Genomic DNA, 26,634 nt, shown 5'->3' on the forward strand with positions numbered 1-26,634 from the left:
CTCGGTACCGGGGGGGGATTCTTCCCATAGGTCCGGGTCTCTGACATCGGTGGTTGCGTGTCGAGAGACCGGAGTGGACGGGTCGGCATGGTGAGTCTTAGACAAAGACTTGCCTGAGCGTACCGAGACATTCCCTGGCGATGTAGACCTGTGTCTGTCCCGATCCCGGGAAGAACGGTGCCGGTCTGGGTCTTGGGAAGACCGGTGCCGGTCCGGGTCATGGGAAGACCGGTGTCCTGCTCGGTCCCGAGGAGGATCCGTCGTCGTTAAGGCGACTGGCTCGGTATGGGAATGGAGATGCGGTGCCGAGAGAATGGGCATGGAAGAGTCCATAGGTACCAATGGAGTGGATACCGGTTGGACGGTGCGGGGCTCGGGCCGGTCTGGTACCGAGAGCAGCGGTGCCAAGATAGATGGTAAGAGCTGCTGAAGTTGCTGGTGGAGTTGCTCTTGCAACTTGTCCTGGAGGATGGCCGCAATGCGGTCATCCAGGGGAGGCACCGGAACCACTTTTTTCTTTTTTGGTTCCTTGGGTGCCGCTCTACACTCCGGCGATGAGGGAGCCGATGACGAGGCACTCACCGATATCGGAGTGGAGCGTTTCTTGGCCCGGCGTGGAGCCGAGAGGACTGGTGCCGTCCCCGAGGTGGGAGGGCGCTCAAGGGTGGAAGGCTTCTTAGCCGGCTTACCTGGCGCCGGAGGCGCCGACGTCGTCTCAGGCGTCGTCGAAGTGGTCGGTGTCGATTTCGACGGTGCCGCAGATGAAGATGTCGAATCCATAGACGGGCCGGTGCCGAAAAGTAAATTCTGTTGGATTTGACGATTCTTCAACGTGCGCTTTTTAAGAGTGGCACAGCGGGTGCAGGAGTCCGCCCGATGCTCTGGTCCCAGACACTGCAAGCACCAATTGTGTGGGTCAGTGAGGGAGATCGGGCGTGCACACCGCTGGCACTTCTTAAAACCTGGTTGCGGGGGCATGAATGGAAACACGGCCTCCGCAAAATCAAACCCCGAGGCCTGGATCGTGGCAATAGGCCCCGCCGGGGTAGGAACGAAAAAATAAAACAAAAGAAAGATTTTTTTTTTTTTTTTTTTTTGGAATTGGGAAGAAAAAAGTACCCGAAGGTGAAAAACCGAAAAAAATAACGCGAGCGGGAAGGCAAAAGGAGGATTTCAACTCTGTTGAAAAAACACACGTCTTCTTCGCTCCGCGGAAATGAAGAAACTGGGGACCACGCACTCCTCCGTCGGGCGGGAAGGCACTCGCGCACGCGCGGTGCGGCCAACTAGAACTTTCTAGTAAAAAGGTCCGTACCGTGGGCTCCGTCGGTGACGTCACCCATGCGTAAAGAATATGCTGCCTGCTTGTCCTGGGATAATACAGATTATTCTCGCTTTACGACCTACCTGTTTAACAACTGCACGGACTTACGACCAGGGGGTGGAATTAATTTTTCCACAGGAGTGTACCTTTTTTTTCTCTATTCAGCCGCACTGCTCTCTGTCTCTTCAAAGGCCTCCGGCAGCTCTCCCTACACGCTGCTGGCGGCTGACCTGGAAGCCTTCCCTCTGATGCAAACACGTCTTCCGGATCAGCGTGTAGGGAGAGCTACTGGATACCTTTGAAGAGAACAGAGCAGCTGAACAGAGAAAAAAATGTACACTGCTGTGGGAGCTCGGGAAAGGGAGGGGAAGAAATGCTACATGGGCTGGAAAGGAAGGGAAAATATGCTGTATGAATGGGGGAAGGGAGGGGAAGAAATTCTGCATGGGCTGGGAAGGGAAAAGATGCTGCATGACTGGGGGGAAGGGAGGGGAAGAAATGCTGCATGGGCTGGGAAGGGAAAAGATGCTGCATGATTGGGGGGAAGGGAGGGGAAGAGATACTGAATGGGTTGGGAAGGGAAAAGATGCTGCATGATTGGGGGGAAGGGAGGGAAAGAGATGCTGCATGAGCTGGGAAGGGAAAAGATGCTGCATGATTGGGGGAAGAGAGGGAAAGAGATGCTGCACGGGCTGGGGGGATGTGGGTAAATACTATCTCGGTAAGTGGTGGCTCTTCGCTTAACAACCTAGTCGTAAGAACGGAACTTGGTTGTTAAGTGAGGAGTGTCCATATTCTATAATGGCTTAGGCATACTTTTAAACCACTATAGAACTGGCATTAAGCACGCCACTTTGTGGCGCAGAAAATGAGGTGACAATTTATAGTATTTACATTGTTATGTCTCTTCTCCTTTGTAACCTTTGATTGAAAACAGTCCAGTAGCACTCTACTGTGATTAGTGATATATCAAGCCCTTGTAAACTAATAAAAAAAGGGAAAAGTATGCATGATCATCCCCTGAAGAGAGCTGGATTGAAAGGGATAAGGAGAAGCAAATAAGAAAGTGTAAGTAGAGAGGTGACAGATGATAAATGTTTGTATTGTTATTGAGATTTATTAACTGCCATTATGAAGAGATTCACCCAAGGTGGTGTACAGCAAGATGACTCCCTGAGAAGAGCAGGAGGTGGGGGGAGAAGGACAGGAAAACAGTTCTGTACAATGATTCCTGGAGAGGAGGGCGATTATAAACCAGAAAAAAATCGCCATTCAGAGAGATCACTGTGTTGTTACAGATGGGTTCTCTCCTGTGCCTCGAATGCCCCTGACTCCATCACCAGAGGTGCCCGTCTGGGACGTCTCGAGCTTCACTTTAATGGACGGACAGCTGATGCTGGTGACGCACGACGAGGAGGTAACTGTGAGAAGCATTACATACGGAGATCTGAGAGACTCAGCCAATGAGATGCCAGGATAGGCCGTGACGTGCCCTTTCTATCTTGTACAAATTTCTTCGGTTACTCCTTCTGTATCCCTAACCCAGGGGTGTCACACTGCAGTCCTGGAGGGGTGTAAACCAGGCAGGTTTTTAGGCTATGCCTAATGAACATGCATAAAATATATTTGCATGCACTGCCTCCGTTATATATAAATATATGTATAACAATAAGGATAGCCTGAAAACCACAATGTTTTAATAATAATAATAATAATAATATAACAGTTTATATACCGCAGGACCGTGAAGTTCTATGCGGTTTACAATAATTAAAAGATGTTACAGATTGAATGGATTTAACAATGTTCTGCCGGTAAATTGATTGAAAGATGCTACAAATTGAGTGGATTTAACAAAGTTAGAAATAGTTATTGTGGGATGAGGTTAGTTGCCTAAGTACTTTAGGAACAGATATGTTTTTTTAGGCGTTTCCTAAATTCGCCATAAGTAGTAGATGTAAGCAATTGTTCTAGATCGGCCTGGTGTGAGAGGAGATGTTGATGATGTTTTATGAGTATTATGTTGGTTTTAATGTCAGGGTTTTATGTTTTGATTTTGTATGTTCTCTGTTACCCACATAGATTTTCGGATATGCAGGATATAGATGTCTTAAATAAATAAAATAGTCTGAAGCCCTCTAGGATTGCTGTCTGACAACATTCCTCTTGGACAATTTTCCCTGTAATGCAGCCCCTGGACATGATAATAATTTGCTCTCCATATAGTGCCCCCTCTTCCAGTATGGCCACTGGTCCCTGTATCACTGCTTGCTTTCCATGTGGTCCCTGTCTCCTGTACCATTGCTTGCTTCCCATATTCTCCCCTTCTGCCAATGACAGTGACAACACCCTCTCATTACAGCAGTCCTTCAGAACCCGAAACAGAACCGGCAGCTGTATATCAGACAGCGTCCTGCAGCCACTCTGTAACAGAATCGATCCAGGTGAGCAACCTAAGGCCTTCTAATCTCTCTTCCACAGGTTTCTACCAAGGCCACCAGTCAGTTGCTCTTAGGGATTTCCCTAGCATTACCAGCATTGTAGTCAACGGGGAATGTAATTGACAACAAATGTCCACCTTTCAGTCACTATTTCCTGGTGTCGCCATGAAATTTCCCGCCCCTGAGTTTGAGCGGATGCCCTCTTGTGGCTGAGGATCTCAAAGGATTCTCAGCCACAAGAGGGCATCCGCTCAAACTCAGGGGTGGGAAATTTCATGGCGACACCAGGAAATATTTCTTCACCGAGAGAGTGGTTGATCCTTGGAACGAGCTCCCGGTGCAGGTGATCGAGGCAAACAGCGTGCAAGAATTTAAGAGCAAATGGGATGCCCATGTGGGATCCCCTAGAGGATTAAGCCAAGGGAACTGTCACCAGGAGTGGGATCCCTAGGATAGTAGACTTGGGGGTGGGTCAGTAGAATGGGCAGACCTGATGGGCTAGGGCCCTTATCTGCTGTCATCTTCTATGTTTCTATGTAGGCACCACCTTTCCACTGCAGGATTTGTTTCTTGCGTAGGTTGGGGATGGGGAGAAAATATATTATTTATGGACCTCAGTGGCAACTCGTTGCAGATGGGCTCCTGTTGAGCCGTGACTTGCCTGCCTTCTCATTACACCTTCCATAAATTAATTCAATTACACAGAGATAAGTACAACAATTAGAGTCATGTGGAATAATATACATTTTATATTGGGATTTCCAAAAATATACAAAATTTGTTTTAAATTAAATTGTGGAAGGATCAATGATGAGGCAGGTGAGTCACAGGTCAACTGGAGTCTGGGTGAAATGAGTGGTGGCATCTGTTCACTACTGAGTGCTGGACAATTTAATTGAAAACAAACAAAAGTCCAATGGGTCTGCAGTGATGAACGAACCAAATAAAAACCAAAGGAAACTGCAGACGATGTACAAGATGTTAGGACTTTATCGAGGCCAATCAAAACGTTGTAGCCCAAAGATTGGTTCACTTAAGTAAAAATCCAGGACCCGACATGGACCATGTTTCAAAAAAACTCCTTCCTCAGGGGTCTGAGATCTTGTATTACTCAAATGAACTGAACCAAATGGAATGCAACCATGTAGAAAATCAGGCTGAATGAGCGGCGAAAGAATGCAATAGTAATGTCTTCGTGTAAAACTATCTTGTACATCGTTTCTGCAGTTTCCTTTGGACAATTTAATTGACTATGTATGTATCTTCAAGTGGCAGTTTCTTATTTTTATAACAGGAAATTGAAATTCCTGCCCACCTCCCACCCCAGAAAAAAAAAAAATCCTAAGATATGGTAAAGAAGATATTGGGTAGAAGCTGTCTTTGGGTGACCTGGTTTTCTCTCTCTTTCCCAAACATACTCTGGCTTTACCTTTCCAAATTACAAGATGCCACACAATGGAGAAGATCTGAGCAAGCACCTTTTTATTCCTTTATAGACTGGGGTGAGGAACTTCCCTCAAAGAAGCAGAAAGTAACAACTCACAACTGCAATGGGTATCAAATCAGGACCATCTCAGTCCAATGCAGCCACCCAGTGATTTCTGGGTTACAGATACTCCAACTGATGCACCATTAAAAGGAGATCAAACCAATATAATCCTTCATTCCCTGGATGGATGATGGATTTCCAATAAAATCTGTCTAAACCTTGGGACCTGGGTTGGTCACTGTTGGAAACAGGATACTGGGTTTGATGGACCTTCAGTCTGTCCTAGTATAGCAACTCTTATGTGAGCCAAGCATAGGGCAATCGAGCCATTGTGACATCACTGATGAGGTTGGCTCTTAGGCACTGGTGGAATGAAGCATTATGACATCACAATCTCAGCTCTGGAATGTTGCTACTCTTTGGGTTTCTGCCAGGTACTTGGGACCTGGGTTGGCCACTGTTGGAAACAGGATACTAGGCTTGATGGACCTTCCCAGTATGGCAATTCTTATGGTCTTAAACATATGCTACTGGAAGTTTATTCCATCACTGAACAGTCTTCTTCAAGTTTCCCTTCAACTTCCTCTGAAGTCCACATCTGGGGGTTTCAAGCTAGCAAACCTTAGGCTGATAGTCCTTGTATGTATTCCCATTTTCAGAAGCCTCATCAAGGGAAGAGAGAAGATGTCTCAACCGCTGTTTCCTCTAAGTCAAGTGAGAGTCCTCCAACTGCATTACTGCCAGTGGGGTGGGGTGCTTTGATACTGTGCTTTCGAAATTACTCTAGCAGTTTGCTTTTCTAAATTTTTTAGCTAAATTTTTACTTATTTATTTATGACAGAAGGCTGTGGAACTTTGTACATTTCTTTGTTCTGATGCAGCATAATGTTGCAGGGGTGGTACTGACATTCACATGGTCCTTGTGTATAAAGGTTGCTTACCTCTGGCTTACAGGGAGCAGTGACCTCAGGTCCTATGAATCCTCTATCCCAAGCTGTGTGTCCTCCTGCAATCTTTCTCCAGCTGTTTCTAGCACATTTGCTCTATAATTGCACCAGCAAGAACATATTCCCATCTAGGTTCAGTTTCCAGATTGGTCTCTCTCTCTCTCTCTCTCTCATTCTGCTCAAAAGAGCTTTATGCAAGTTATCTGCTTTCTTGATAGAGCACCAGTGAGGCTAAACACACTGAAGGTGAAATGAAAATTAGGCAGTCCTGCTCAGTGAAAGGCAAACCCAGAAAAAGCAGTATAGCAGAAGGAGCCTATTTATTAGAGTTAAAACATTGTAAAACGCAACACAGCTGCGTTTCAGCTTCTGCCTTCCTTAGAGGTAATAAGTTCTCAGATTTAGGTTGCAAAGGATCAATATTGCAAATTCCTTTTCTGTCTGGTTTTAAAATGATCGCAGTAGCACGACACAGTGGGTCAGAAACAAGGAAGCATTAAATACTGACTCCTTTCTGATGTTTGTGGAGCACTTAAAGTGATCATGATTCTTCAGTTTCTTTTGTCACCATAAGTGTGTCACAGTTAGCCTCCCTGTTGCTGAACTGCTATGTGGTACTTCTGTGATATTTTTTAAAAATCAGACAGAAAGAGAATTTGAAGGAGCCGAAATGCAGGCATGTTGGGTTTCCAGTGTTTTCATTGTGCTCTTTCTGTCAGACTGCTTTTTCTGGATTTAGCATTCTTTGTTCGAATGGGCATAACTCCCACCTGACCTTTCAGACCAGTCATATTCACTTGAGAACCACTCAGTGCCTGGTGTCCAGCACTGGAGAAACCATTATTCTCTCTCTAAAATCAGGACCCATAACCATGTGCTCTTGGCACTAATGATGTTCCAGCTCACTGAACTAGGCCACCCAGCACCCTAATTTGGCTGGGGATGGAAACACTCAAGATCCAAGCAAGAAAGCATTTCTACACAAAAAATATGGAGGGTGGTATATGAGAAACATAGAAGATGACGGCAGAAAAGGGCTACAGCCCATCAAGTCTGCCCACTCTGCTTACCCACCCCCTGTCTATGCCCTAATGACCCAATTTCCTTATCTTGACCCTCGTAGGGATCCCACATGGGTATCCCATTTCTTCTTAAAGTCTGGCACGCTGTCTGCCTCGATCACCTGCACTGGAAGCTTGTTCCAATGATCAACCACTCTCTCTGCTGAAAAGCAAAATGGTAGGGGCTAAGCATGGAGGATCCTTAGCAAGGGAGATGGAAATGATACTTCATAGATGTTCATCTCCCACGTAGACATAACAAAATTTGTTTGCTGCACAGAGGTGATAACAGGAAATACATACAGGGGGTAGATTGAAAGAACTTCTCTACAGGCAACTTCCTCTGTGCCATTTCCGCTGGCCTGTGAGATACGAGAGGAGAGACTGATACATCGCAGCCAAGCAGTGTCCCATCCTCTGGGCCCAATGCCCGTATAAGTAGCTGGCTTGGGGCAAGGGTGGGAGGGAGGGGAGAGGGCTGCTACTGTCACAGTGATGGGGTTGAAGCTTTGCTACGCCAGGCTCAATTAATGCTAATAGACTGGTTCTTCCTGCTCCTAAATTTGCCCATTATGAATCCACAAGAAAATCAGCTTTCTTTACTTATTTCACCCTTTTTGTGGAATAGCTTACCTCCTCAGATTCAGGCTGAACAATCATTTACTAAATTTAAGTCTCTTTTAAAAACACATTAAAAAAAAATGGCTTTCAACTGTTCCTTTCAGCAAGACTGATCAGAATTAGATGTGGAAATTTGTACGATGGTTACTTGTATGTGTGAACCTTACTTTTATTTTTTGGCGTTCCTTTCATTGATTTTATGTATTTATTGTAAGCCGGCTATGACCTTATGCACTGGCAGGGTATCAAATAAATAATAAACGTAAACATTTATATTCCACCTATCAAAGTAATCAAATCTTCTACGAGGATTACAACGGTAAATTCACAATAGTCACTAAACAGATGTAATCTTTTAAAAATGTAAAACAAAAATGTCAATAAAACACAATACAGTGTTCCCCCGCGAATTCACGGACTCAGTTATTCGTGGTATTTTCTGACTGCCTCTTCCGGTTAGAAAATACAGGGAATGAGTCCGCAAATCAGCCTTCTGCACAGCCAATTCCCCCTCCTCTCCCCCCCGGAGCATATCAGGTATGATTTACTGCACCCGCCAGTGCCCCAGCTGCCCTCTCCTGCCTTTTTACAGACTCAAAAACCGTATTTTCGGTTTTTTGAAATTTGCCTCGCGAATTTCAGGGGAGTACTGTACTCTACAAAAAATTAACACATGTCAATCTTTATGTTGCCTTGTACACTTGCTGAGATAACAAGGTCTTTAATCCTTTCTTAAACTCTTACATTCTGTAATGTTTTAAGCTGATTAGGTAAAGAATTCCAGAGCTTTGGTCCAGTGGTAATGAAAATAGATGAGCAATACTGCTCAAGCCAGACTGTCTGAAAAGAAGGACTGATCCAATATGGTCAAATTTGCAGATCTGAAAAATATGGCTGGCTAATATAATGTTCTTAATTTGCAGAAAACCTGACTAATCACTTTTTGCATTTGATGCCTCATAGATAAATCGGAGTCACTGCGTGGACAGGTACACGTTATCTCTTTCTGCTCTTGCCTCGTTTATTCTGAAAAGAAGGTATATTGATTCTAAGGTCCTGCAGTAGGTACTTCACTGAGACGCCACCTACACACAGTGCAGACAGATAGAGCTTGCTGATTGGCTGCGAGGCCTAGCAGTCCAATGTCAACACCCATGTTTCTATACTTTCCACAGAACCTTCCTTGGATCCAAAGAGTCAAACACCAACACGTGCCCCCGGGAGACATGATGAATTGGAGTCGACATCTCAGTTCAACAATGTGAAGGTAACGAAGTGTTCCTTCCAAAATCATGTATATTTTCAGTGTGGTATTTCAAAAGTAACACGTCCACATCCATTCATTTTGATTATTTCAGCTTCCAGCAAAACTACAACCAACCTCTACTAGGCTGAACTTCATTTTATTATGTGGGGTCATTCCACAGTGGCAGGCTTGGGTGGGAGCCAGTGAAGCCACGATTCCCTCCACAAACTAATAAATGTGTTTCCTACCTCTGTCCATTAGCCCCCAGACTCTATAAAGCTGTGTGCCTAAATTTCCAACTAGTGCACAAATTTATTCTATAACTCACAAATGTGAGTTATAGAATAATGCCAAGTAGTGTACCAAGGCAGTGGTATAGTTAGGGGGGGGGGAAGCAGGGGGGGCAGTCTGTACTGGGCACAGTCTTCCTAAGGGTGTAACACCCCTGCTTTGGCAAGACAAATAAGGAAAGTAAAATTTAAGTTTTCCTGTTAATTTCTTTTCCTTGAGTCCTACCGAACTAGTCCAGAACCTGCCAAGACAACTGAGTATAAAAGCTCTGTTGTACCTATTTTTTATCTGTAAATCACTTAGCAATTTAAATTAAGCGATTCAACAAGTTAAAAATAAACTTGAAACTTGAATTAATACATTGTTGTCCATTCTTAACTTACTCAAGAATAAGATTTATCCTTTGTTTCCCAATCTCGTCTCATTATTAGGAAAGGGATGGAAAACAAAGATGAAAATGTTATAATGCCCTTGTATCGCTTCATGCATTCTCAAATACTGTGTGCAATTCTGGTCACTGTATCTCAAAAATGATATCGCAGAATTAGAAAAGGTATAGCGAAGGGCGACAAAAATGCTAAAAGGGATGGGACGACTTCCTTATGAGGAGAGGCCAAAGCGGCTAGGGCTCTTCAGCTTGGAGAAGACGCGGCTCAGGGGTGATATGATAGAGGTCTAGAAAATAATGAGTGGAGTGGAAAGGGTAGATGTAAATCGCTTGATCACTCTTTCCCAAAATACTAGGACCAGGGGACGTGTGATGAAGCTACTAAGTAGTATTTGTGGGTTTTAAACAAACCAGAGAAAATGTTTCTTTACAGAATGTATAAGTAAACTTTGGAATTCGTTACCGCAGAATGTGGTGAAATCAGTTAGTTTAAAAGGGTTTAAAAGGTTTGGATAATTTCTTAAAAGAGAAATCCATAGGCCATTATTGAGATGACTTGGGGAAATTCACTGTTTATTCCAAGGATAAGCAGCATAAAATCTGTTTTACTATTTGGGATCTGGCTAGGTACTTGGGACCTGGGTTGGCCACTGTTGGAAACAGGATACTGGGCTTGATGGACCTTTGCTCTGTCCCACTAGGGCAATTCATATGCTCTTATGTAGGCTAGGATGAAAACTAGAACTGTGATACAGGGAAATAAAATAACTCACTCACCCCAAGGTCACTCAATGGTTGAGCTGAGGATTAGAACTGAGGCACAGGGATAAAGTGAATTAACTTGAGTCATGGGCAAACCTGAGGATTAACATAGAAACATAGAAATAGACGGCAGATAAGGGCCACGGCCCATCTAGTCTGCTCATCCCAATGACCCTCCCCTACCTTTCTCTGTGAATAGATCCCACGTGTCGATCCCATTTGGCCTTAAAATCAGGCACGCTGCTGGCCTCAATCACTTGAAGTGGAAGACCATTCCAGCGATCGACCACCCTTTCAGTGAAAAAGAATTTCCTGGTGTCCCCGTGCAGTTTCCCGCCCCTGATTTTCCACGGATGCCCCTTTGTTGCCGCGGGACCCTTGAAAAAGTACAGGACTGAATCTGAGCTCAGAGAGTCAGTGGCAAAGCGAGAACATAAGAACATATAAATAGCCTGCTGGGACAGACTGAAGGTCCATTAAGCCCAGTAACCCATTCTCATGATGGCCAATCCAGGTCACTAATAATAATAACAACTTTATTCTTTTATACTGCCATTACCAGCAGTTCTAGAATACAACTGTATGCAAATACATGGCTACTTCCTCGAAGAGGAGTTTACATTAAGATAATAAAAACAATCATTTAGGACACGGCTAAGAGAATAGATACTACTGTCAAACAGATTAAATTTTTCTAAATCCTAATAAACAGTTCTATAATGAAATACATGATTAAAATTTCAAAACCATCAGGTTTAGGCAATACATTTTTTGAAAAGACTAGTCTTCCCTAGTTTCCGAAAAGAACAGTATGACGAGGCTTGATGGATACATTCGCCCAGGGCCGCCATCAGAAATTTCTGGGCCCCTTACTGAGCAATCCTATTGGGCCCCCCACGCACCCCTTCCCCCCCCCCCGATGCCCCCCCCTTTCTTCCATGGGCCGAATACACACATACTTTTCTGCTAATGCTCCACCTAAGCCAGTCCCGTAAAATCTTCTCACGTCCATTGGGTGATTTGGCATAGAGGAGATATTCATAAAAAGAACGTCCGTCAAGATCTTTACTCGTAGACTGTGCCATTTGCTTTAAATCATCTTCCATCATTAATCCAAATTGCACAATTCTTTCTCTGTCTTTGTCCTGAATGACATCTGGCCACATTGCTGGATCCTTCCAGTTAACAAATTTATGAGCAGGCGCGGAGAACGCATTTTTAAACAAATGTAGTTTATCCTTGTACTCCTTATGTAATTTTAATCATCTATGGATATGTTTGTATGTTTATTGTTCAAATGGTTTTATTTATTTCCCCAAATTTATTTTTGTTATACGCATTGAAAATATTTGATATTGCGTTTAAATCAAAATCTCAATAAACTTGAAACTTGAAACGAGTGCCCGTGAGATTGTGGGAGGGTTAAATACTCAAAACTTAGAAGAATAACAATTTACTTAAAGTTTTTGCTACGCCAGCTTTCTGGTATCTTTACATACAGTGGCGTACGTAGCATATGTAACACCCGGGGCCCATCATTTTTTGGCACCCCCCATCTGTAAGAAAAACATGATTTTTAGTAACAAACCACACGTCACACATGAGTACCTAGGAAAAGGCAGCATCTTACATATTGCAGTGAGCAGTACATCAGTACACCCATTGTAAAACTAAACAAGCCAGACCAGCACAGATCAATCCTACACCGTCAATCCTAACAGAAACCATGTCTTTCGAACACACCGAACACAGAAAACACCTTCGCCTAGTATGGAATATGTCATCACAAACTAACCCCTCCCCCTTTTACAAAACTGTAGTGTGGATTTTAGCCACGGGAACAGCCCTGACACTCATAGAATTCTGAGTATCAGAGCTGCTACCACCACGGCTGGCGCTAAAAAACGCTCCACAGTTTTGTAAAAGGGGGGATAAAATAGAAATACACAGTTTCAACGCTCTAGCTCAGAGGTGCCCAAACCTTTTGAGCTTGTGAGCTACTTTAAAATGACCAAGTCAAAATGATCTACCAACAATAAAATTAAAAAACACAAAGCACACTATACGCTGAGAAAATGTTAATTATCATTCCTATTCTGGGTTTTTTTCAAAGAGGTCAAGGCAGATGACTCTATGCATTGTCACCTCAGTAACAACCATACAAAAATAGACAAATATACCCTCCATCCTTTTTATTAAACCACAATAGCAGTTTTTAGCGCAGGGAGCTGCGCTGAATGCCCAGCGCTGCTCTTGACGCTCATAGGCTCCCTGCGCTAAAAACCACTATTGCGGTTTGGTAAAAGGGGACCATATTGTAAAATATAGACAGCAGATATAAATTCAGAACTGTGCATAGTAAGTGAAGGGAAGTTTTCATCTCTGGGAATTTACCCAGTTAACTATTAAGTTATTTGGGCAAATTCCTTTGAAAACTGTGGTAATACTGCTTCCACTTTGCTAAATTTAAAATAATATCATTTTTCCTACCTTGTCTGGTGATTTCATGAGTCTCTGGTTGCACTTTCTTCTTCTGACTGTGCATCCAATCTTTCTTCCCTTCTATCAGCCTGTATGCTTTCTCTCCTCCACACCTCATTCCCTCCCCCAACTTTTTCTTCCTCTCTTCATGCCCCCTTTCTTTTTTTCTGTTTCTCTTCTTTCCTTCTGTCTCCCTGCCTGCCCCCTTTCTTTCTTTCTTCCTGCCGTTCCCCAAGCCACTGCCACTGCTGCTGCCATCGGGGAACAGGACCCACCAATGGATAACAGGCCCCAAAGCCGACGCCGACGCATGCTCTCCCTGCTTCGGGCCGATCAGTCTTCCTCTCCCCGACGTCAATTCTGCCATCGGAGAGGAAGTTCCGCCCAGCTAGGCAGCGATTGGCTGGCCCGAACTTCCTCTCCGACTGCAGAATTGACGTCGGGGAGAGGAAGACTGATCAGCCCGATAGATTAGAACGCCAAGACAAAGTGAGTCCTGGGTGATCGACTCACTTTGCCTTGGCGAGCTACTGGCGCCCCTGCCTTAGAACACTGCCTAGGACCCTGGGGGAGCCCGGGCCCCCTGTCAGCTCCGGGCCCCTGAATGCAGGACTGGTAGTACTGCCCTGATGGCGGCCCTGCATTCGCCTAACCAAGTTTGCAGTTTGCCTGCTTGAAATGCAAGCGTCTGGTCCAGGAACGACTTATAGCAGCAGGATTTTATCTTAGGATAGGAAAAAAGATGGAAATTACGGGTATCTCTTGTAATAATAATAATAACAATAATTTTATTCTTATATACTGCCAAAGCCGTAATAGTTCAAGGCGGTTTACAATAAGAAGAACTGGACAACCAGCGATGATAGGCACAATGTAAAGACATTGAATACATGTAAGTATGTTACAGAGATAAGAGGAGCTGGAACAATCAGCGAAAATAGGCACAATGTAAAGACATTGAGTACATGTAAGTAGAGTACTGAGAAGGCTTGAGAGTTCTTGGTTACAAATCGGTTAGACTATAAAGAGAAAGGGCTTTAAGAGTTCTTAGGTTACAAATCGGTTGTACAAGTTAGTTTTTACTAGTTTCTACAACTTAGATAGGATGAGGAGTGCGTAATGATGTTACCCAGCCAATTGTTCAGATGGCCTGCTTGGAAAGCAAGTGTTCTATCCAGGTATCTTTCATATCTATCGATAGGCCTTTATTGTTGGATGGGTAAACATGTGAACTCTGCGTGTCGGCCTAATAGAACAATCCAAGTTGAAATGAGAGACCAATTAAGTGGGGGCCGAACCAAGGATAGATTTGAAACAAAGACAGGTAAATTTGAACAGAACTCTTGCCTTCAGGGGCAGCCAGTGAAGTTTTTGATAATAGGGGGGTTATGTGATCCCATTTTTTTATACCAAAAATCAATCGTACTGCCGAGTTTTGAATAATTCGGAGTCTTTGAATGGTTTTCTTGAAAGACCCTAAATAAATGATGTTGCAGTAATCGAGCATGCTTAGAATGGAGGATTGCATCAGTAAACAGAATGAAGTTGCATCGAAGTACTTTCTGATAGTTCTTAGTTTCCATAATGTCGAGAAGCCTTTTCTAACCAATAACTCCGTGTAGGCCTGTATAGCTCAAAATGAGAGGAAAGGTATATGGGAGACAGTCCAAATATCAATTTAAAGCATATTCAAGCAAATTTAAACAAAACCCTTGCTTCGATGGGTGTAATTGGCGGTAATATGGACCGACATGGTCCTGCTTTTTCAAACCAAATATTAATCTAACAGCTGTATTTTGGATTACTCTCAATCTTCTTAAGTTCTTTATAAAAGAACCCAGATAAATTATATTACAATAATCCAATATAGATAGAATCATCGTCTGTACTAACAATCTGAATGTTACAAAGTCAAAGTATTTTTTAATGGTTCGAATTTCCACAAAGCAAAAAAAATTTCTTTACCAGTATAAATCTGTAAGTATGTTCAGTGAAAGTTAGATGACGATCTAGCGTAACTCCCAAGATTTTGATGGAGATCGCTATTGGATATTCATGTCCATTAAGCTGAATTGATGTATCAGTGATTTTTCCATTTGGACTAGTGAGAAAAAAAATCTGGTTTTTTCAGCATTAAGTTTTAACCTAAAATTGTTAGTCCAGTATTCAATCTGGTTCAAGATAGAAGATAACTGATTTATGATTTCAACAGTGAAAGAAGTAGTAAGTAGTAGTAAGACAGTAATATCATCTGCGTAAATGTGGAATTTTATGTTTAAATTGTTTTATTAGAAAACAGAGCAACAGTACAAAAGCAAAATCTCAAGTCCAATTGGTTTCTTGTTACAACAGTATCAACCCACTATGGAGGACTGTACTCTTATATCCGTGGAATTTTAAATTCAAACTCTGCAACAGAGTTCCAAGGGAAGCACCATAAATGTTAAATAGTGTAGGTGACAAAGGTGATCCTTGGGGCACCCCACGTGGGTTGCTCCAAGTATGGGAAAACTTGCCATCACTAACAACAGAGTCTCAAAGAGTAGCGAGATTCCGGAACCCCAAAGAGTAGCAATATTCCAAGTTTCCAAGTTTATTAGTTTTTAATATCCCGACCATCAAGCGAATATCTGGCCGGTTAACAATGTTTTGTAGAGGCTAAAAATGTTATAAGATAGAGTGAACATAGATGACATAGACTAGACAAACTGGACAGTGAGGAAAGTGAGGGGAGGAGGGGAGAAGTTACAAAATTTAGTGAAAAAGGGGGGGGTGGGGAAGGGATAGGACGTGAGGGATAGGGTGGCATTGTTGAAGCAAGTACTTATTCGCAGTAAGAGGTAGAAAAAGAAAGAGACAAAAAAGAGAAGATTTGAAAGGTGAACAAGAGTGATCTAGGTTCAATTGAAAGCATCTTGAAATAAGAAAGTCTTTAAGCCAGACTTGAATTTGATTAGATTTTGTTCGTCCCGTAGAAATTGTGGGAGAGAATTCCATAGTGTGGGGGCAGTTACTGCGAAGTTGGTTTTTCGGGTGTAGTAGAATTCTTTTAAAGAGGGAATAAACAAGAGTTTTTGGTCGGTGGATCTTAATATACGGGGGGAACTTTGTGGAATTAGTAGTTTGTCAAGGAATAGTGGTTGATGGAGAAGTTTAATTTTAAAAGAGAGTAGGATGATTTTGTAGGTGATGATTTTGTATTCCATGCTACCGATCCAGGGCAAGCAGTGGCTTCCCCCCCATGTCATTGTCAATTACAGACTATGGACTTTTCCTCTAGGAACTTGTCCAAACCTTTCTTAATACCAGCTACGCTATCCACTCTTACCACAACCTCTTGCAACGCATTCCAGAGCTTAATAACTATTCTCCGATTGAAAAAATATTTTCTCCTATTGGTTTTAAAAGTATTTCCCTGTAACTTCATCGAGTGTCCCCCAGTCTTTGTCATTTTTGACGGAGTGAAAAATCGATCCACTTGTACCCGAGGGATTAGAACTGAGGTACAGGTGGTAAAGTGACTCAACTCACAGTCAAAGAAAGGCACTGAAAGGGCAGAAGCAAAGGAATAAAGTTACTCAACCTGACTCAGTGGCAGAGCCGGGGATTACAAGAGAGCTATGGGAAAATGAAGGTCACTGACAGTTGGTGACGGAGCTGGGGTTAGAACTGAGTCACAGGGAGCCAGTGTGGCTTGTTCCAGGGTCATAGACATGGCAGATTGTAGGAATGAGCTGACAGGGTTCCCTAGAGGTTTCTTCCCTTTCTAAGGCTGTTGCTGTTTATAATTTTCTGAAACTACCCAGAATGAAGAGCCACAGATAGTCAGGTTTCTATCACACATGCATTCTTCCTTTGTACATTTTCTACTCTTTGCCACACCAACAAATTTCTTCAGACCACAGTGCAGAGAAAGGAAATCCAGTCATATCAGTACCTGCTTAAGGGTCACACGGCAGAAAAGCAAGGTGGAGGCAAAGATAAGTGATCCTGATGCAACCTACTGAGGTCACCGTCTTCCGGGTACAACATATCATGCACTGTCTTAGAAAAACCTGCTTATACACTTTAATTGAATTTTAAAGTCTTTTTTTAAAAATAAGGACAGATTATTTTCTAACCTTTCTAAACCCAAGCTCCTGGTGAGTTACATTTACGTATAGAAGTATTTAAATTCTTGAAACACTAACCTAAACTCAAGATTTTATAGACTACATAATCCCAGAGATGCTCACACTTGCCAATCAAAGAAACCAGTGCATTCAATGAGAAATTACAATTCAAATAAATTTATCAAGCAATAAATAATTAACATAGAAACATAGGAAAAATAAGGCAGATAAAGACCATATGGCCTATCTGGTCTGCCTAACCATAACATCTACTATCCTTTCCTCTCCCTTAGAGATCCACCACCTCCACTGGGAGGCCATTCCACAAATTCACCATCCTGTCTATGAAGAAGTATTTCCTTAGGTTACCCCAAGTCAGTCTCCTTTCACCTTCATTCTTTACCTCCTCATTCCAGAGCTTCCTTGTCTCCCATGCATTTATACTACAGAGGTATTTAAACATCTCTATCATATCTCCCCCTTCTCCTGCCTTTCTTCCAAAGTATGTCCTCATACACCTTATGATGAAGACCACAACCATTTTAGTAGCCTTCCTCTGGACCGACTCCATCCTGTTTTTATCTTTTTGAAGGTATGATCTCCAAAAATGTATACAATATTCTAAATGAAATCTCAAGAGAGTTATAATGGGGCATCATCACCTCCTTTTTCCTACTGGCCATTCTTCTCCCTATGCACTCAAGTATCCTTCTAGCTTTCACCATCGTCTTTTCTACCTGTTTGACCACGTACATAATAAGAAACATAGAAACATGACAGGAGATAAAGGCCAAATGGTCCATTCAGTCTGCCCATCCGCAATATCCACTATCTCTTCTTCTCCATAAGAGATCTCACATGCCTGTCCCACGCTTTCTTGAGTTCAGACACAGTCTTTGTTTTCACCACCTCTATCAGGAGACTAGTCCATGAATCTACCACCCTTTCTGTAGAAACGTATTTCCTTAGATTACTCCTGAGCCTATCACCTCTTATGCTCTCTCATTCCAGAGCTTCCTTTCAAATGAAAGAGATTTGCCTCATGCGCATTTATGCCACGCAGGTATTTAAACGTCTCTATCATATCTCCCCTCTCCTATCTTTACTCCAGAGCATACATATTTGTAAACTGTACTGTTGCTAAAACTAAGTGTGGTTAAAAAGTTTTAATAAACATAAACATATTGAGATCTTGAAGTCTGTCCTCATATGCCTTATGATAAAGACTTACCGACAATTTTAGTAGCCTTCCTCTGGACTGATTCCATCCTATTCATATCTTTTTGAAGGTGCTGTCTCCAGAATTGTACACAATATTGTAAATGAGGTCTCACCAGAGTCTTATACAGAGGAATCAATACCTCCTTTTTCCCACTGGCCATACCTTTTCCTATGCACCCAAGCATCCTTCAACTTTCGCCGTCGCCTTTTCAACCTGTTTGGCCACCTTAAGATCATCACATACTATCATACCCAAGTTTCACTCTTCTTTCGTTTACAAAAGTTCTTCACTCCCTCAGGTTTTTGCAGCTCAAATGCATGACTTTGCATTTCTTAGCATCAAATCTTAGCCGCCAAATTCCAGACCATATTTCACGCTTCACTAGGTCCTACCAAATGTTATTCACACCATCAAGGGTGTCTTCCCTATTGCAGATTTTGATACCATCCACAAAGGGGCAAATCTTACCTGACAGCCCTTCAGCAATATCACTTATAAAAATGTTAAAAAGAACAGGCCCAAGAACTGAACCTTGAGGCACACCACTGGTAGCATCCCTTTCCTCAGAGAGATCTCCATTGACCACTACCCTCTGTCGCCTTCCACTCAACCAGTTCCTGACCCAGTTTGTCATTTTGGGGCCCATCCCAAGGAAACTCAGTTTATTTATTAGATGCCTGTGCGGAACACTGTCAAAGGCTTTGCTAAAATCTGAATACACTACATCTTGTGCAATTCAATTCTTTGGTCACCCAGTCAAAGAAATTGATCTGATTTGTCTGACAAGACCTGCCTCTAGTGAATCCATGTTGCCTCGGATCCTGTAATCCACTGGATGCCAGTAATGTCACTATTCTCTTTTTTTTTTTTTTTTTTTAAGTGTTTCCATTAATTTACTTGTGAAGTCAGGCTTACTGGCCTGTAGTTCCCTATGTCTTCTTTACTTCTGCTTTTGATTAGAGAGATCACATCTGCCCTTTTCCATTCCTCTTCCAACTCTAAAGAAGCATTAAAAAGGTCAGCCAGCAGAGCTGCTAGAACTTCCCTAAAAATGGCCTTACTGGGTCAGACCATCTAGAAAAAGTATCCTGTTTCCAACAGTAGCCAATCTATAGCACAAATATCTGGCAGAAACCCAAAAAGTAACAATATTCCAGAATCTCAAATATTAAGAACATTCCAGAATCCCAAAGATTCTGGAACCCCAAATAGTAGCAACATTCAATGCGGAATCCCCAAATAGTAATAAGATTCCATGCTACTGATCTCAGGGCAAGCAGTGGTTTCCCCCATGTCTATCTCAATAGCAGACTATGGACTTTTCCTCCATGAACTTGTCCAAATGTAGGTTTGTTTGGGAGAAGAGTTTGGGTAGGACGCAGGCAGAATTGTGAACTACAATTGTATTTTCTAAAATATACATATATGTGTACATTCACAGCTACGCATAAGTGGGTATAAATGTATATAAGTGCAAGTTAGCAGCAATTTCTGCAGGCTTTGTGAGGCTCTTTTATAAAGACCCATATGTGTCTTTATAAAATATTTCCAAACTAAGTGCCTACTTGGAACCCCATCCCTGGAGCCTCTTATATGATTAGCCTCTTAGCTGAATCTGTGTATATGATCCTTAATAAACAAAAGAGGGTGCCAGAGTCCCTGGAGGCGAAGGACAGAGAGAACTAGGAGAGAAAGTGTAGGGTAGAGCAGAGAGGTAGGTTAACATAACATGCTAGACACCTGAAGGAGTGGAGTAAGGAAGGGAAAGGGTTACCTGAGGAGAGAGAACAGAAGGTGAGTTGTTGGATCGAGAAGGGAGAGACTTAAGCTGCCTCCAGAGAGGTTTTCAGGATAACCACAATGAATATGCATGAGATAGATTTGCATTTCAAGGAGGCAGTGCATGCAAATCAATCTCATACATATTCATTGTGGATATCCTGAAAACCTGACTTGCCTATGGCTCTTGAGGACCGGAATTGCCTACCCCTGGCCTAGAGTGTCAGATACTCTTGGGACACCCCTTTATCCAAAGGGTTTATCATGCAAGGTTCAGCACAGGATGCACAAAAGGTGGTAGCTGAGCGTAGGGTCTTTTCTTCTCCCCTGCTGCTTCTGAACAGGTTTAGGCCATACGGAAAATAAGAAGTCATATGATAGGTTTTAGTCTCTTTTTACAGGCCAGGTCTATTCCAACTCTTCTTCAGGTGACAGAACTTTGTTAACCTCCCTCAGGGCTTAATCCGGAAACGCATCAAGAACATCACAAGTAGTCCCCTGAGGACGAAGCATACGGCCCTTACTTCCCAGAACCATTACAGGTAAAAAGAACCAGTACTTCTTGAAAATAAAATCTGCATGCTATGTAATCAGGACAGGAGATGGGAACTAGGACTGATTGTGGTAGCTCTTTTGTTTCCCTAATATTTTGGGCAAGGGTCACAACCCTGGATCCAGGCTGGTGCAGTCCTGGTTTTTTTATGCATGAAGTCATAATTACCAATGTTCTTACAGAATGCAATATCATCTGGAAACCCCCATTACAGCAACCAAACTGATCTAGCCTAAGATGACAGTTTTGTATGAAAACGGAGTAGATTTATCTAAATCCAATATGTATATAATTCTACACCATATGGCGTTCCAGTAGGATTGTACATTAGAGTAGTGAAATAAGAGGTGCGCTAATGTACCAAGCTCTTTGGAGCAGGACCAATATAGGATTGGAGGGAATTAGAGCAATTTTATTTGGAGTCCAGTAAGACTTATGTATGATGAAAAAAATTGGTTAGCCTCCAGGCTGACATAGTGGGACAGGCTGAGTGGTCCAAAAATGAATCCAATCAATTTTATGAGATTTTAATTCTAGTTCCAACGTCCAGAAGGATTCAGTTGAAGAATTGTGTTGGGCATTAATTTCTTGGAATTTTTTGTATATCTTGTAGGCTTTTCTTCTTACATTACATTAGTGATTTCTATTCCGCCATTACCTTGCGGTTCAAGGCGGATTACATATGAGTTGTACATTAGGAGTTGTTTGGACATTTTCATAGGTGCTAAAGGGTGAAGTGGATTGCAAATGGGGACTTGAGATGGATCTTGCTGTGTTAGTTTGTCTTTATGGAGTTTTTGAATAGCAGGGTTTTTATTTCTTTTCTGAAGGTTTTGTAGTAAGTTGGAGGTCTAGTTTTGCTGCTTGGGTGGCTAGGAGGGCATCGTACATTTTCTTTCGTTTGACGTTTTTGATTGGAGGGTGCGTGAATGGTGTGTGGGTTCTCCTGTGTCTGGCTGTGGTGGTTTGAATTAGTCGGTTGTTCCAGTAGGCTGGGCTGTCTCCGTTTATGGCTTTGAATAGTAGGCAGTAGAATTTGAAATGTATTCTTGATGTATTGGGAGCCAGTGTGAGTCGAGATATGCCACTGTGATGTGATCGTATTTCCTCAGTGAGTAGATAAGTCTTAGAGCTGTGTTTTGTACTGTTTGTAGTTGTTTTATTATGGTTGTGGGGCAGGGGAGATAGAGGATGTTGCAGTAGTCTAGTAGACCAAGGACTAGGGATTGGACCACTAGCTGGAATTGTTTTCTGCCAAAGAATTTTCGAACTTGTCTTAGATTTCTCATGACTGTGAATAATTTTTGTATTGTTTTGTTGATTTGTGGTTGCATGGTACAGCCTCTGTTTTTCAGCATTTCCAGAAGTTTTAGAGTGGGTTGATTGGGGTATGTGATAGAGTTTATTACTAGATTTGTCATGGCTATTTTCAAGGAGGATGAATTTTGTTTTGTCAGGATTTGTTTCTTGCCAATTGAAATATGTTTAATAAAGTCAGAAAAGTTACTTGTGTCAATGTGTGATGAAGGTAGTAAGTATTCCGTTAATCCAATGATGTAGTTTATCCCACATGTATAATGGTATAGGGGAAATATTATAGGTAGAAGATAAATCAGTAACACTTAGGATTTCGCCATCAAGTATTAATTGGTGGGTTGACCAAATATGGTTTGATTGCCATTGCTCTTTGAAGGGCTCTAAATCGGGTATTTTGATTTTGGAGTTGTTCCAAATGGGGAAATTTTCTGTTGCAATGGTTTTGTTATTTATTGATTGATAAAAATCATTTATTAAGATTGCAGAGGATTTTAAAAGTCTTAATGGTTCAGTATATTTGAAGTCATCCATAAAGGAGGGCAGATGAATCGGATAAGGGAATATTAACGATCCTGACAATATCTTCCATCTGGGTGTATCGTAATTATCTGATACAAAAAACCATTTTAAAGCTTGAGGGAGTCTAAAAGCAGAGCGATAGTCTTTAAAGTTGGGCATATTTAATGCTCCATTAGTTTTTGGAAGTTTTATTTTTTTAAGTGCTATTCTAGGGAGCTTACCTTTCCATATAAATTTATTCATCAATTTGTCTAAAGACTTATAAAGGCTATTTGAAAAGGAGAAGGGTATCATCATGTTTTTAACCTACATCCCAAAGCAGTATGGGATTTGTAGTCTCTGATTCTACCCCTTGAAATCAATATTGCAAGTCCCATAATGCACTATTATAGAGTTGTCAGAAATCTAGGACTGGCTTAAAATCTCCCACTGGGAAGTGATTTTCTGCCCAATCCTTGGGATCCACTAAGTTCTGTCAGGCTCTCAGCCTATTCACAGTAAATAGGCATGAGGTTTGTTTGCCCCACATATCATGATATAAATGTTGCACTTGGCACATAACAAGAGGTTGTTGCACTGTTTCTCCACTCTAGAGTCCAGACCACACACAGCTCACATGAGTCTCTGGTGACAGTGGTGGAACTGCTAGACCTCAATGCGGAGAAAGACGTTACTATCAGGCATCTGCACAGCAGCATTCTGGGGGAGAAATACTGCTTTGAGGTAACTGCACAATATTTCTTCACTTACCTCTGCCCCCACCCCCCCACACACAGCCCAACTGAGTATTTCCCTGACCTAGGATTGCCAAATGGCTTCAGATTCACCCATGTTGATCCAGTTCTGGGTTTTCCCCACTGCATACAAGAATTTGTAGTTTCACTTTTCCTAGGGAATGCTGTTGGAAAATCAGAAGTACAAGTCTCTGCATGCATCGGGGTAAAACCAGAACTGGATCAACTCTGTTGGGAAGTATGAAGGCAGTTGGCAACCCTATGATGGTATAGTCCCAATATTGTCCTCCTCATCTATCTGCAGTGGAAGTGCAGCCCATCCAAGAGGGATATGAAGTGAGAAAATCAAGACCTAGAATAGATTATAATCTTGAGGATCAGATCTTCCCCTGCTCTCCTTTACCCTCCACATACAGTACATTGCCTTGATTATGGTGGTGACCATATGATTCCAGAAAAATGAGGATGGATTGAGACCTCTGGATTTTACTTCCATTGTCTCAATCCATCCTCTTTTTTTTCTGGAGCCATATAGTCCATCTAGCCCAGAATCCTGTTTGCAACAGTGGCCAACCCAGGTCCCAAGTACCTGGCAGAAACCCAAAGAGTAGCAACATTCCAGAGCTGAGATTGTGATGTCATAATGCCTCATTCCACCAATGCCTAAGAGCCAACCTCAGCAGTGATGTCACAATGGCTTGATTCTCCTATACTTGGCCTACATAAGAATATAAGAGTTGACAGACTGAGGGTCCATCAAGCCCAGTATCCTGTTTCCAACAGTGGCCAACCCAAGTCCCAAGTACCTGGCAGAAACCCAAATAGTAGCAACATTCCAGAGCTGAGATTGTGATGTCACAATGCCTAAGAGCCAACCTCACAAGTGATGTCACAATGGCTTGATCGTCCTAGACTTGGCTCACATAAGAACATAAGAGTTGCCATACTGGGACAGACTGAAGGTCCATCAAGCCCAGGATCCTGTTTCCAACAGTGGCCAACCCAGGTCCCCAGTATCTGGCAGAAACCCAAATAGTAGCAACATTCCAGAGCTGAGATTGTGATGTCATAATGCCTCATTCTACCAATGTCTAAGAGCCAACCTCATCAGTGATGTCACAATGGCTTCATTGTCCTAGACTTGGCTCACATAAGAACATAAGAGTTGCCATACAGGTCCATCAAGCCCAGTATCGTGTTTCCAACAGTGGCTAATCCAGGTCACAAATACCTACAAGTCATTAGATGCAGTAGAGAAGACTAAACCAGGACTGGTGCAGAGTGTTCCAGAACTGTCAAATAACCCAGTTGTAAATCATCAGACCTACAGCACTAATTTGAATGAATAGAATCAGGGACTGTAGTTCAAATCTCACACTGCTTTGGGATACAAGTTCAAAACCAGGACTGGCTAATAAGTCTCCGGTCTGGATCTGGATAACTTGGTATCTCTGCTTATTTGGTTCTGCTATAGCAAGAAGAAGTAGGAGAATTCAGCAGAGCTGACAAGTTACCCAGTTCCAGGAGAAAGAGTTTTTGTTTAATCCTGGTTTGGAATATACTTTCCAAAGCAGGATGGGATTTGTAGGCCTTCTGAACTCAGTGCTACAGGTCCTGTGATGCATCTGAATGGGGTTGCCAAAATTCCAGGACTGGCCTGAAATTTTTCTCTGGAACTCAGTCATTTGGCAGCTCAGATTGAGAGAAATCTGATCAAAGGCTACAATCACAATGACAACCACGACATGAAGTATGAAAATATTAACACGCAGTAATCCATTCCTCCTCTTTGGGGGGGGGGTGTTCTTTCTTTTTTTCCTGGGTGTTCCTTGGACATACAACACAGATAATTAACTCCGAAGGAAGCAGGTGTTTTGGGTGCAGCTCCATCGCTGAGCGAGACCGGTGGATAGAGAACCTTAGGCGGACAGTGCAACCAAACAAGGTAAAGGAAAGAGTCCTCATTATCCTGCCCCCCCTTTAGTAATTATCCGGAGGCACTCACGTGGTCAGTTTTCAGGGAATCATTTTGGAAATAATTGGAAGCATCTAATTTAAATTATCCCTATACAGTATTCAGTGGCAGTTTACATACATCTGGCACTGCTAACATGCAAATATCAATTATACTTACAAGTTTCAAGTTTTATTAAAAATTTGATGAAATTGTAATATCAAATTTCAAAGCGTTGTACAATTGAGATAAAAATCCAGGGAGCAAAAAACACTTAAAGACGAATATAGAAAGTGGGGAGAACTACAATAAATTAAAGAAAAGAAGAATGAAAAAAGGAACATAGTGACGTAGTAGATGACGGCAGATAAGACCCGAATGGTCCAATCAGTCTGCCCAACCTGATTCAATTAAAATTTTTTTAAAATTTTTTCTTCTTAGCCTCTGTGCAAGAATCCAAAGCTCTACCCGGTACTGTGAGGAGTTTTTTTTAATTGTTCCTAGTAAAAGAGGCCTCGTATAAGTTTAAGAGTACATATTCTGTATTTATGCATAGAAAATCTGCATATCAATACAATTTTTATTTGTATACCACAAATACCTTAAAAGAAGTTCAAAGTGGTTAACAAAGACAATAAGCAATATAATAAAAACATTAAAAAATTACAGCTTTTTCAAAACATATTCCTTAAACAAATGAGTTTTCAAGGCCTTCCTAAAGCTCTTATAATCTGATCTGGCAAAGTTTTCCAGAGTTTGGCAGCTTGATAGGCTAGAGTGGAAGTGAACATTTTGGTATATTTTAACTCTCTTACTTCCGGAAATCGAAAGAGCACGTATGGTCTCAAACCATATAATATAGTATCAGAATAACACAACAATGGGGGCAAATAAGATGGTACCTCCCCTTGATGTATTTTAAACACCAAACAGAAAACCTTGAGCTGAATCCTAGCTTCAACAGGGAGCCAGGGCGGCTTTAACAAATATGGTGCAATTTTGTCACTTTTTTTCAATCCAAATATCAGCTTAATTGTTGTATTTTGCAACATTTCCAATTTGCGCAATATTATTTTATGACCGCTCCAAAAAAGTGATATTGCAATAATATATCAGTAATAACAACACAGATTAAACTAATAAACGAAATTGATAATGATCAATTGATCATAGCCTTCATGTATAAGATTATATATATAAGACATATACTGACACCCCCTCCCCTGATACATCCCACTCTTCCTTCCTCACTGACTTTGACTCCTGGCTTTCCTCCTTCCTCGAGCCCTCATCCCCTTCTCTCATCCTTGGTGACTTCAATATCCATGTCTATGACCCCTCTGTTTCCTTCGCCTCTAAATTCCTTGCCCTAACATCTTCAATGTCTTGCTGT

General features: G+C 42.1%; 1 protein-coding gene across 1 annotated transcript in view; it reads left to right on the forward strand.

Moving 5' to 3' along the window:
- RASAL3 (RAS protein activator like 3) overlaps positions 1 to 26,634 on the forward strand; it is a 55,233-nt gene that overhangs the window by 8,989 nt on the left and 19,610 nt on the right. The window contains exons 2-7 of the mRNA XM_033923462.1: positions 2,623 to 2,741; positions 3,687 to 3,768; positions 9,059 to 9,150; positions 20,621 to 20,706; positions 23,147 to 23,276; positions 25,134 to 25,232. Of these exons, the coding sequence (XP_033779353.1) occupies positions 2,623 to 2,741; positions 3,687 to 3,768; positions 9,059 to 9,150; positions 20,621 to 20,706; positions 23,147 to 23,276; positions 25,134 to 25,232 (608 nt within the window). The remainder of the gene's footprint in view (positions 1 to 2,622; positions 2,742 to 3,686; positions 3,769 to 9,058; positions 9,151 to 20,620; positions 20,707 to 23,146; positions 23,277 to 25,133; positions 25,233 to 26,634) is intronic.

This window comes from Geotrypetes seraphini, chromosome 16 (genome assembly GCF_902459505.1).
Source record: "Geotrypetes seraphini chromosome 16, aGeoSer1.1, whole genome shotgun sequence".
NCBI classification, from domain to species: domain Eukaryota; kingdom Metazoa; phylum Chordata; class Amphibia; order Gymnophiona; family Dermophiidae; genus Geotrypetes; species Geotrypetes seraphini.